General features: G+C 33.2%; 1 protein-coding gene across 1 annotated transcript; it reads left to right on the plus strand.

Moving 5' to 3' along the window:
- The first annotated feature begins 9,159 nt into the window (after positions 1-9,159).
- Positions 9,160-10,700, plus strand: LOC149546274 (glucan endo-1,3-alpha-glucosidase agn1-like). Its single transcript, XM_089791119.1, has one exon. The coding sequence runs from the start codon at positions 9,175-9,177 to the stop codon at positions 10,555-10,557; it is 1,383 nt and encodes a 460-aa protein (XP_089647245.1). The 5' UTR covers positions 9,160-9,174; the 3' UTR covers positions 10,558-10,700.
- Positions 10,701-13,208: the final 2,508 nt, after the last annotated feature.

A 13,208-nucleotide genomic window follows, 5' to 3' on the forward strand; every position in this document is an offset into this window, starting at 1 on the left:
AAGGTGAACAATTATACTTTTGTTAGCCTTTTCCTTTACAAAAGGGTGACATAGGTTTGTGTTTTTACCCTATTAATTATACATTGTGAAAGTATCAAAGTTGTTACATATATGAATTTTTACAGTAGAAAAGGGCTTAGAAAACTTTGAAATTGTACATTCTTTGGAAGCAGGAAAATATATAATTTTTGATCTAGTTAGGAGCCTTAAAATTAAATAAGTCTAATACAAGGTGTTAATTGAGCCTCAAAATGATTCATAAAATCTAGGTGATCTTTTCATTTTTGTACATTTTTTCACTCGCTTGTCATGAATAAATCAATCTTGTTATGATATGTAAATTTGTCTTTTTTTTCAAGAAGCTAGATTATTGAATACTTAGGAATGAAAGGAACACAATGCTCAAACATTTTACATAGTACAAATAAACACCCCATGTATAAGACAATATGTTGTTTCTTTCTTAAACATTTTCGACAATACGACAAAATCCTATAAATATGACAATATGTTAACAAAATTTGAATTTTTTAAATATACATGTATTGACAATAACACCATACCACTATTATACTAAAAACACATGAATTGGAACCACTTACAAGCCCACAAAATCAAATTTTAATTATTTGAGTCGATTTGATTGGAATTAAGACAAACTGGAAACTATTTAAACTTCTCAAATAAAGTCATAAATATCTAAAATAAGGATCCTTTATTGCTAGATGCCAATTTCTTGTGAGTTTGGAATTCTTTGGGAGTTTTGATATGGTGGATCTCAAAGGCCTTGGTGAAATCTCTAATAGAAGCTCTTTCCCTTGGTGATTTTTCTACTACAAAGTAAGCTAAAATGAATGAAAAAATTATGACAACTATTATTATCTATATTTTCATTCACATTTCTCCATTATTCATTATCTACAACAATTTATGCTAGTCCATTTGGAAAATCTAACCTTGCCCACTTTTGCAAGCTCATTTCTCTCACACAAATCTCATCAGTAGGCCTCTTCCTTGTAGCCATTTCTCATATCAAAATTGTATAACTATAAGAGTCTCTCTTGATATAAATACTCCCACCAAAACCATAATCTATAATTATTTTTAATCATTAAAATTCACAAAAAGGCAATAAGGAAAATAGTAATGCAAATATAAAGAAAACTCAAATTATTTTATCTAGAGTAATACACCCAATGGATCCTCTCAGTTTGAATGTTGGTGTACTCAATAAAGGTACAAAATTCCAATAGTTAATACCAAAATTAATGATAAGGATTGTCATGTTGGCATCCAAGAGAACATTGCCTGGCTTTAAGTCATTTTTCATAAATTGTAAAGGAAATTCATGATGTAGCTATTCTAAGGCATAGGTCATGTCTACAAAAATTCTCTAACAATCACTTGATCCCAAGTTAACAATCCTTCATCACCCCTATTAGGATGCAACTTATTTTCCAAGCCTCCATTTGGTACAAATTCAAGAACCAAAACTTTCAAATTGGGGTAGAAAAATTTACTTATGATTCTAATGAGGATATGATGTTAAATTTTCCCTAAAAATTAATACTCTCTTAAAACTCTTAAGAGCTTGTTCAATTAATCAAATGGAGAGTCTTGATGTGAATCATCATACTATCCCTTAAGATGCCTTTATAGATGAATCCAAAGTAACACCCACTCTAAGAAATCTTGACTTCTCAAATCCAAAGGGTGCAATGACAAGATCTTAATAAGAAAGAAATGGATAGTTGAGCTTTGGGAAAATAAATCTTGAGGGAAGAACTAGTTGTCTTACGAATTTATGCCTCCATCAAATTCCTAAGTTAAAGAAGTGTAATACAAATTCAATTCTTCAAATAACAAACAATGCTAATTTCTTTTGTAGGGAATTACTTTTTTGGGTTTGATTAGAGTATGGATGCAACAACTAAGTTTTTCTGGCCACATTGGCTAGTATTTCCTATAAACATTTTTACAAAATTTATATTTGGAAACAACCTACTTCTACAATTTTCCTTGACAAATTATTGAAACAAAGATCCATGTCTTTGTGACAACCATTTTATTGTTTGGACTATGTCTCTTCATTTTTTGTGACCTCCATGAACAATTCACACACATTTTTTTTTGAGATATAAATGTGTCTCTTTATCTTCTTCATGGAAGTCATATATTTCTTCATTTGTTTATGAATAGTGCTTTCTATCACATCACCTTTGATTACTCTTTGTGTAGGTTTTTGTCATTTATATTTACATTCTTCTCACTATTATTTAATCTTGATCACTATGAATATGATTTTCTACAACTATTGATAGTTTTTCTCTTATCATAATCATGACCTTTGCATGGTTCCTTGCCTATGTTATGTGTCATTTATGGGTATGATATTGAATTTTCATTGTAGTGCTAATTGTACTTTTGGTGTTATAAACCGGTATCTTTAATTCTTATAAGGATTACCATGGTCTCTTATAAGAGGTCTACTTTTCCACTGTTCTTGTATGTTGTTAATGAATGAACTAGTGCTCCTTCCAAATAATATTATTGTTCATTGACATACAAACTAGTATATATCTCCACTCTTTTTGTCATTTTCTTCACATCAATTATTATTCTCATTGTCTCATCTCTCTTTCAAGATATAGGAGAAAGAAAAAGATTATGAAATGCTTCTTATTTGGTTCAATCTTTTCTATCTTTCAATTTATAGGAGAACCATGAAGATTTATATGAATTACTTTTCATTTGGTTAAAAAATATTGTTGGGCGATTGCATCTATAAATGGTCATTCTAGATATGGCATGTTGAAAAGACTACAACTCTAACATGTTGAAATGGAACATTTCCTTTTGGTTGTCTTCATAAAAATATGTAGTTAAATAAAGGATCTTTTTTTCTACACCATTGCAATTGGTCGACATGTATAGTATGGAGGTATTTTTATGTACTTAACTATGAGTTTTTAGTGTTTCATAAATCAATGTCAATATTTGATAATGATTATATAGGAACTCTCACATCATTTTGTAATATACATAACATTGAAAAAAAATACAATTACTATAATATTTCTACAAAGTTAGCTTGCTATGGTACTTTGTTCAATGCTTTTTAAGAAACAAATTACTAGAATAATTACAATAAATGTTATTTATGGCTGTTTGGGAGCATTAGATGTTGAAAATCACATTATAAAATTTGCTAATGTGTTTTATATATGTGTCTCTCTAGAAAAAAAAATAGTTGGGATTAAAGACATATTGGCTCTCTGTGAATACTAATTGACATTGAAGAAATATCATCTCTACAAAGAAATAAGTGAAGTCATCTTTGAAGAGACATGAGACAATGTTTTAAGATAATAAATCAAGACACTATATTAAAGATTTTATTTGAAAATTGGTTTGTCTCAAATTAAGACGATTTATTAAAAAAATCTCTCCAAGACGAACTCCTCATCTATATAATATTGAGACGTGGAAAGGCTATATGATATGAGATCTAAAATTATTGTTAGTCTTCTATCTTCCTCCTAATGGTTGGGTGAAAATTAATACCAATGGGGTTGCTAAAGGCATTCAAGGGATTGTTGGTATTGAATTTTTTTGCAAATATTACAAGGGTACTATTTTACACTAGGAGCTCCAGGATCTGGCAAAGACCACCAAGAGGGACGCTAAAGCTTTAGCCGTTCTTTATGCTTCCTTTTAAGCAATTAGACATTAAGGGGCATCTTAAAGTTACTGTTGAACTAGATTCCCAAGTTCTAGTTGGAGCCCTTGATTGCATGAAAAACATCTCCAATATTACTTCTTTGTCCTTGCAAGGATTTGTGGAGAAGTGTTCCTAATGTTGGCTGAAGAAAATTTAAGATTCTAGGGAGAGGACCCAATACTTGAATGCGTTCCAACAGTTGTGATAGGAGTTGTTCCCTTGATATCTACACGTATTGACTTCATGTCCAGTTTTTTTGATAACATTGTACTAATACTTGTGACTTTAAAGTTGTTAGTACAATGCTAACTACCTAAAATTGAATAAAATGCACCCTTAGTTATAAAAATTAACCAATGATGTGATGCCACATCAGCTGTTCAACTATGGGTATCCTTTATGCACGACCATTGGTCTCACTTCTATTTTGGGCTGTTTTGGAGAACTTGGTAAAAAGCATGCTGATGTGGCATCATAATGGGTGAGGTGGACTTGAAACCTTAGTTGTAAGTAGACGACTTGCCAAGTAAGCTGCTGTAAAAAATTGGGAGCAATTTGAAAATTTTAAGTAGGGTTTTGATAAGCATGAAGTTATGGTGTTCAAGTACTGGGTCCTCTCCCCTAGGCTACGTTGCAAAATGAAAAATATTTCATTGCCACATTTCATTTTTCAATTGATTGAAATATTTATAATGTTCTAATTTATTAGAAATATTCCATGAGTTTCGGTACATATCTGTGTACAAGAGGAAGATTAATAATGAACATAAGGCCCGGCAGTTACCATTAGTTTGCTTCTTTGATAGAGGACTCGCAATAAAATAAATTGGTCAATGAAATAAACTCGTTGCAAGCATTAGCATCCAATCACACTTAAACGAAAAACCATGGAACACAATTATAAAAACTACAATACATGTGTAAAATTACATGTGGTCCTATCAGCCGGGTATTTTAAATCTAATTCAAACTTGTGACTTTTTTTGCTTAGGAACAGAATGAGAAGGTTTACCATCCAAAATGAAAATGCAGCTTAATGTAGACGCCATATGTTAAAAAAAGGTTCAAAATGTTTTATTGAATTGCATGATAATGTGACATTAATTTTATATTTTAAATTCGAAATTTCTATGTAAAAAATATAAAACTGCTCGGAATTTAATGTACACAATTTCACTTCAGAGAGGATGAATTTGACGTGGAAGAGAAAGAAGAGCGGCACCACAAGCTCAGGTTTGGGGATTATACCTATAGAAAAATGAGAGTTTATTGCGCTAGTGTTGCTAACCGTTTGCTTGTACCTTTTCCTGTTCTTAGCTTGAGGCAAGGTTTTGCAGTTGGCCACGTCACTCCAATAAAGAAAATTAAAAAGGTATATTTTGTCGGAATCCAAATCTCGTGTAACAATTGTTAAATTATTGGAACCTTCTTATAGACCATATTTATTCTCCAATGAAAGTCAATTATCATCTAGTACGAAGTGGGGAAAATCACAAAATCAATTCTTTGACTGAATCCGCACACTACCAACCGGAGATACATCATCTAATCAACTCAAAATGGACACTTACCTCTTTCTGTGACCTGTAACGCACCATAATTCCAATATTATGCAATCAGTAACTCCAATTCAATGTTACCGTTGACTTTAATTTCAAACATGTGATAATGCCACTGCGTCTGTGTATTTATCTTTGTTGGACGGTCTTACAATATAATTTACTCCCATCATCCATGGTGCCATCTCGAAAGGCACCGGCTACAGTGCAATATATTTGCACCAGCCGGTAGGCACTGGCTAAATGGCCGAATATTTGCACCCGGTCACAGCCAGTGCCGTCAGTTCCGTCACTCCCAACTTCCGTCTCCGTTTTCGTCGTCAACAGTAAAAGTACTTCTTTTGTTTTTTGATCATTCTTTTCAATATGCGAGATGTTGAAATGTTTTCTTTTAAGAAGTGAAAATAGTAAATAAAATTTATATTTGTATGTGATTAATTATAAAATTTATATTTGTATGACATTATATAATAGGGATAATGTCATTTTGTGTTGAGAAGAGAATGATGACATATAATACAGGGCCAAGCATGGCATTTAGCTGACTTGAGATTGGGTAAGAAAGCCTTTTTACTTGGAGCTTGATTCTAATGTGCAGTGACAAGACTAGGGGGAAGAAGAAAATGAGAGTCATACAAGAAAAATAATTCAACAAGAGGAGATATAGAGCAAAGAAACACAGGTTCCAAGGGAATAAGCTCAAGCTCCACCTAATAAAGATGATATTTATTAATTAATTTTTTAAAAATGTATTATTTATATATATTTGATTTTTTTATTGAATTTAGATTTTTTGAAATATGTTTTAAGAATAATTATTTATTAATTTTTGCTAATAAATCATTATAGCATAATCAATAATACTAAATTATATTACAATTTGTCTAACTTAATTATGTAGCTACCTTATAACTAATACAAAAGTCTATTAATAGTATTGATAAGTAAATGACTAATTATATCAAAAATAAATTATAAATTATTTTTATGAAAAAGAAAATTTTGGTTCTCAAATAATTAGTTAATCATTTAACAAGAAAATGTTAAAGTAGAATTTTTATACTATGAACTCTTCTAAAGTTGCAATTGGTTATGTGAACACAAAAGTATTGGTTTTTATTAACTCAATTGTTACCGTAAAAGAAAAGAAAAAGGTCAAATTATTAAAAAAAGTATAGAAACAATAACTTCTTTTTTACAAAAGACAAAGAAGTAGAAGAAAAAAATTGTAAGTGGTGCCTTTTTTGTTTGGTAATATAATAAGAATAATTTTAGATATAATAATTTTTAATTTTTAATAATAAGAATAATTTTATTAAAAAAATTAATTAATTTAAAATCATTTTAAAGCTAATATTGTAAAATATAATATCTATATTTTTATGACTAAATTTTACATTTACACTTTTATTGTATAAAATATTATTTTAATCTATTATATAACTATTTCAAATTATTAATACTAGAATGCAGTTTTTTTAAAATTTAAATAATAAAAATAACTTATTAATTCTTTTTAAAAACCAATATCATAAAACATAACACTTAATAGCTCTTTTTATTGATAGATATGTATTTTTTAGTAATTATATAGTTATCAATAATATATTTTTTTTAATACTAATTTTGACAATGTCTCACATTAATATAATATATAATATGAGATTATGTGACACTAGTTTTCTAAATCTCTCAAAAATTAATGTCAAGTGAAAAATAACAAGTAATGTTTTAAAAAAAATACCTATGTTCAAAAAGAATATCTAATTACGTGCTATCAAATTGTATGCGCTGTGTATTCTAATAATTGTGAGAACGTTTTAACGAACCATGCATGATTTTATGGAGGGGCAACATGGATGGGCATCCAGCCAGTTGAACTAACTAGAACTATTAATGCAACTTAAATTATTAACATTGTCAACTCTAATACATATAAGTTGCCCCTGTCCACTGCCAGATGGCAGACGGATGACGGCTCTAAATAGTCAAGGAATGTAGCAGACCGCAAGCAGGTACGAAGCAGGAATGTTAGAGATGTCAGGAATGTCAGAGACGGAAGAAGATGGATGGAGATAAACGGAATGCGTACCTAGCCAGTCGAAATAACTGGCTGAGTAGCTGTTGCCGTATGTGTGCCATGTATGACATGTGATGCTTCCATCGATAATCAATGTTGTGCGTAGCAGCAGTCTAACACAGGCCCAGACACATGCATTTCCCGTCATTTTTATAACTTTCAAACTTTTGGAAGGGTTTTTAATTAATCTATATATTTAAGTTTTGGCAACAGAATCCCATATGTAGAGCTCTTGCCCGATTGCTAATCAGATTGGAGTGAGTTCTGCTGAAAGGGTAGAACGCCCCCAATTGAATCCAACGCCCACAGAGCTCCTCACTAGTGCCTCCTCCAAGGAACTCTGGGTAAAACTCTAGATAAAACCCACAAATGTACGAGCCAACCATAGGCATCCCAAATATCCCAAAGTTCAAGATCACGGAGCATGTCTGCGTCTGGAGCATGCCTAGAACTATCTGGGACACGTACAACAGGATACCAATGATTATCATCTACAGCTAGCAGCCCCTTTACTAAACGGCAACGTCTATACAGCCATGAAAATGCACTTTCTTACGAAGGAGAGGACTTAGAATTTTTTTTGAAAAGTTAGAAATAGCAATGTAAAGGAAGTGCATTTTCGTCGCTGTATAGCCATGGGCTAAACTGTGAGTTTTAATTCAATTAGTAAAATTAATGAATGACATATTCAACAATGTTGTTGCAATTAACAAAAAAAAAAAAAAATTAAAAAATTCTTTGGATTGTTTCTGAATTTGACTTTAAATAAGAATATAGACAATTAATTTTAAAAGAAACTAATACATATTATAAAAAAATATATTTTATGTAAATGAAAGTATGAAGTACGTTACTTGTTAAATCATTTTAAAATTGAAATTCTATTGTCTAATATTGTGATTTGTAAAATTGTTCTATTTTTACTCTATTGTCACTCTTGGAGGTTTAGTTTTTAAAGTATTATCACATTTCAATTAAATTAATATAATTTTAAAATAGTTGAAGAAATTAATATTGAAATCTAATATTTACATATGTATACATGTATGTATGTATTTGAAGCATATAAAGATACTCGTTAAAAATATCTTAATATTTCAATAGCAATTAAAGTTATATAAGATATCATTCTAAAATATATAAAATTTATGATAAATAATTTAAATAGATTATTTTATTTTGAAAAAATAGATTTTTCATTTTTTAGACAAAAATGGTAAATAAAATGATTTAAAAATAAGACCTTTAGTTTTAATTTTAAAATAGAACAATTAAGAATAATATAAATTTCACACACACGCACAATATTATAATGTGATACATTAGATGAATTTGAAACATTAAAAAATAGAAAGTTTAAGATATATGCCTCCTTTTGTAAAAGTCTTCCATAATATATATGAATTATGAAGTAAAATAGCATTAGAATTTAAAATTAATATTTCTTTAATTATGACTAACAATATGTAGCATCCATTACCATATAAAATTCATTTTTATTTCATATTTATCCAAATCAATTTGACTCCAAATTTGTGCGCATAAAACTAACAATCTGTGAATTATGTTGAAAAAGGTTGTCCTGTTTTGTCCATTCTTCGTTAGTGACATTTTCAACTTTTACAAAGAAAAAATAATCCGTGCTAAGAAATGCCAAAAATGTAATCATTTCTTCCCCCACCCGCTAAGCCGCCCACGATCGTCGCCGAATGCCACAAAGACCGACGTTTCTTACACGGAACTGACAATGACTTAGCCCGCCCTGTCTATTTCTCTAATTATATAAACAGATAATGAGCAAATGAAGGTAACAAATGGCTACGAGGTCTGCAACATTGAAAGTGTTTCTTTTCGTATTGGCCGTGTTCTTTATTTTCGTCTGCCCCGCAAGGGCCGCAGATCCGAGGCTGGTGTTCGCCCATTATTTGCTCTACGCCAACGACAACATCAATGTCTTCAAGCAGGAGATCCAACTTGCCCAGAGCAAAGGCATCGATGCCTTTGCTCTCAACAGCAATGTGTGGCGCCAGAATCTGGCAGACAACATGTACCAAGCGGCCAAAGAAGTGGGTACGTCTTTCAAGATCTTCTTCTCCGCCGACATTCACAAGGACAACAATGGCAACCTCACGCCCGACCAGCTGGCCACCATGCTCACCCGCTACCAAAACCACCCCAACCAGATGAAATACGGTGGCAAACCCTTGTTCACCTCCTGGCTCGGCAGCGACGATTCCTGGTGGAAAGACAACGGCTACTCCTCCGCTCTTGCCGGATGGAACGCTGTTTTCCAAAAGGCCGGGGGAAGGAACAAAATCTTCTTCGTCCCCTTCTTCCCCACCGACGGCACCTCGGGGGGCGTCCAAGGCACGCTGGACAAATTCAAGGATATTGTCGATGGGCTGTTAGCGTGGGACACGTCAGCGTGGCCTTACATTAGCCCCGATTTCCAGAACCCATCCGACTCCAAAGACCGGAATTATCTCAACGCCTGCAAAGCCGCCGGGAAAGTGTACATGGCTAGCCCTAGCCCCTGGTTCTTCAAGAACATTCAAGGCTCTTGCTGCTCTGATGCCTGCAAGGCAAAGGATCTCAACGGCTGTAACTGTCAAGTGAAGGGCAATTACCAGGGTCCGGGTCTTTGGATCAAAAAGTGGGAGCAGCTCATCCAGCTGAGCCCACCTCTCGTAGAGATCGTGACGTGGAATGACTGGGTAGAGGGCTCCTACGTGGCACCGCCACTCAGCAGTGCCTCCTCTGACGTGTCGGGGTACACACACCGCGCCTTCTTGGAGCTGGGGCAATACTACTTCAGCTGGTACAAGACCGGCACCGCACCAGCGATTACTCAGGATTCAATTTACTTGTTTTATTATACGGAAAGCAAAAACATCAACGTGCCCGCTGATCGTTGCAAGGTTGTGTATTCTGATCAGCTAAGCGACAAAGTTTACGTGACTGCCAAGCTGACTGGGCCTGCCACGGTGGAATTGCGATCTGGAAGTGCGACTAAGACGTTCGATGCTCCGAAAGGGATATCCACGTGGAGTATGGATTTCCAGGTAGGACAGCAGGTGGCAACCCTGAAGCGTGGTGGTAAAGTGGTCAGCACGCTGACGGGGAGCAAGCAGATTAGTAATTCCAATGTGAGCCATTACAATTTCAACGTATATTCCATCTGCACCACATGTAACTAAGGCCCTTGGGGAGACGAATGGAGTACTCTGATCCAATAAATAAAAGTTCTCAGTTAGAGCAATCGTTGTAGTGTTTGCCAATCCGCTTATTTTGTAATAATCTGTCCACTTCAATAATTAATAGTTGAAAATACCTTGTCTAATGGGCCATCATTACAGTTTCTAACTACTAGTCACGAAGTATTTTGAATTAAGTCTTAGTTTTTATTCCTCTAATTAGGTATATTCGTTAATTTGATGCCGAAATTCAAATAAAATTAGCGCAAGGGTTTATTCAGATTCAATATTTTAGATTGAAGAGTAAGAATTAGCAAAAACTAAGGAAACTTTGTGTTCAGTGCCAAACCAAATGACACAGAGAGAGTAGAAACTTAATAAGATGGACAACTGACGAAGATTCTAGCAAAGATTGTAGGGCAGCATTTGATTGAGCAGTCCTTGTGTAAATTCGTGTTTCAGAAGAACTACAAACATAGATTCCTACCATTTGCTATTTTCTAAGAACTAGAAATCGATTCTGCAGGAATGACAGCAAGATGCTTGGAAAACAGAATAATGTAAAATGAGGTAAGGTTTTTCAGTTTGTCGTGTTCGATGATCAGTCACGGCAAAAGAAAATAAACAAAAGTGTTTTGCTGCAATGATGTGCTGGTGTAAGGAATGTCAACTTTTTGGAACCCTTTTTCAGACCACATGCATTCGCTGATGAAAGCCAATCGAGCCATATTATAGTCCGAAACCGGGACATAATCTGATCTATTCAAAGTGGACATTTACTGGTATCCCTTACCTGTATTAACGCACTATAATTCCAATATAACGCAATTACTAACTCGAATTCAATATTAACATTGTCCTTTTAAAATGGATAACAATCTAATTCCTTTTCTTTTTACTTAGTCGTTGTCCACTAAAAACTAATATCCATAAATAATTTGTAAACATATTTAAAAGTTAAAATGTATTATAATTTGAAATTATTCAGTTTCTTTATTTTTTATAAGGTAAGGGCCCGTTTGGCCACTGGAATAGGAATGGCTATTCCAATAACAGCTGTTTTTTGGAATGGGTATAAGCTCATTTTATAGACAAAATGGGAATACGTATTCCTATTCCCTATTCCAAGTGATGAACCAAACAGAAAATAGAAAATGTATTCCAACTTTTCTATTCCTATTCTAACAACCAAACGAGCCCTAAAAGTGGCAAGCCACCATACAATTTTATTAAGAAACTAGAACTAGTTCAAGAGTTATGGGAATAAAGAACCAATAAGTAAACCCCCTGTCCTTGCTCAATTACAACATTTATACATCACCATACAGTAACACGTGAATCCATGTAAGAATACACCAAAACTATTTGCTAATCCAGCCCAAAAAAGATGTCAAAACATTGGAACTAAATCAATTTGTTTATTTTGTAGCCAACTTCAATGTCAAAACATTAAATCCAAAAGTTAACCTAGCTCCATACCGGCCCAAATTGGCTAAAATATCAGCAAATTGATTGGCTTTGCTGAAACAATGATTGAGATTGAACTCTTGAAACCTTGACAATAGCTTCCAACTTCACCTAAGATATATTGAAGATCCCATTTAACAACCTTCTTCGAAGATAATGCTCAAGTAACAATCTGAGAGTCACCTTCTCTATGGAGTTTCAAAATTCTGAAAGATGGTCCTAGTTTTACCCTATCCCTAAGAACTCTCAACTTGACTAGAATATTAGTCTCATTTGGGAGCTTGGAAGACAAATTTTTTTTGGTATGACCATGTTGGTCTTTTAAGGACACAACCACCACCTGATCTTCCTAGGTTCCCTTTAGATGTGCCATCAAAATTTAACTTACAAAAGATGAAGAAGGTGCCTCCCATTTAACTCATTTCCAGATCTCACCCTTGGACTTTTTAACAAGGTCATAATGCAACCAAAAGGAATAGAAATATGTGGCCATCTATTTAGGATTAGGAAATCAAAGGAGGAGAACATAGAAGAAAAATTCTTAGTCCTTACAGTATATGCATTAACATTTTCTGAAATAGATTTTTCAATTTGCTCATATGCCCTATCCATCAAAGAAACTTTCTTCCTAAATATTCTTCTATTTCTTTCCCACCAAATCCCCCACACAATAGATGAAGGGGCAATTCTCCAAATTTTAGTAAAAAAAGAGCCCTTGTGTGGTAGAGGCCAATCCACCAATATTTGGGATTACGAATTAGGAAGGGGGCCATACCAACCAAGTCTGTCAAGGGTACTCATCCAACAAACATGAGTAAAATTATAAGTCATAATTCTTTTTTAAATACATTAATTTCCCACCATTGCCAATGTTTCTTAGAATTGGGATTGTAATCTAAAATATTAATGCAAAATAAATACATATAATCTAAACCAAAAACAACAACATCATACTTACCATTTTTTGCTCTACCTTTGTGCACTTAAAGCTCGCCTTTTCCATGGTGAAGTGGCGACCTATGATATTTGGGGCACCACCACATAGTTCTACACAAACTGAGGAGACTGAAATATTATAACAAAAAGTACAACACAAATAAAAGATTACATAATTAACAGAGACAATTATATAAGTTGAATTACTTAAATGAATAGTTATAATAACCAAGAATTGTCATATAGACGAT

This window comes from Cupressus sempervirens, chromosome 7 (assembly GCF_028749045.1).
Source record: "Cupressus sempervirens isolate cs-2001-9-10 chromosome 7, ASM2874904v1, whole genome shotgun sequence".
In the NCBI taxonomy this organism is placed as follows: Eukaryota; Viridiplantae; Streptophyta; class Pinopsida; order Cupressales; family Cupressaceae; genus Cupressus; species Cupressus sempervirens.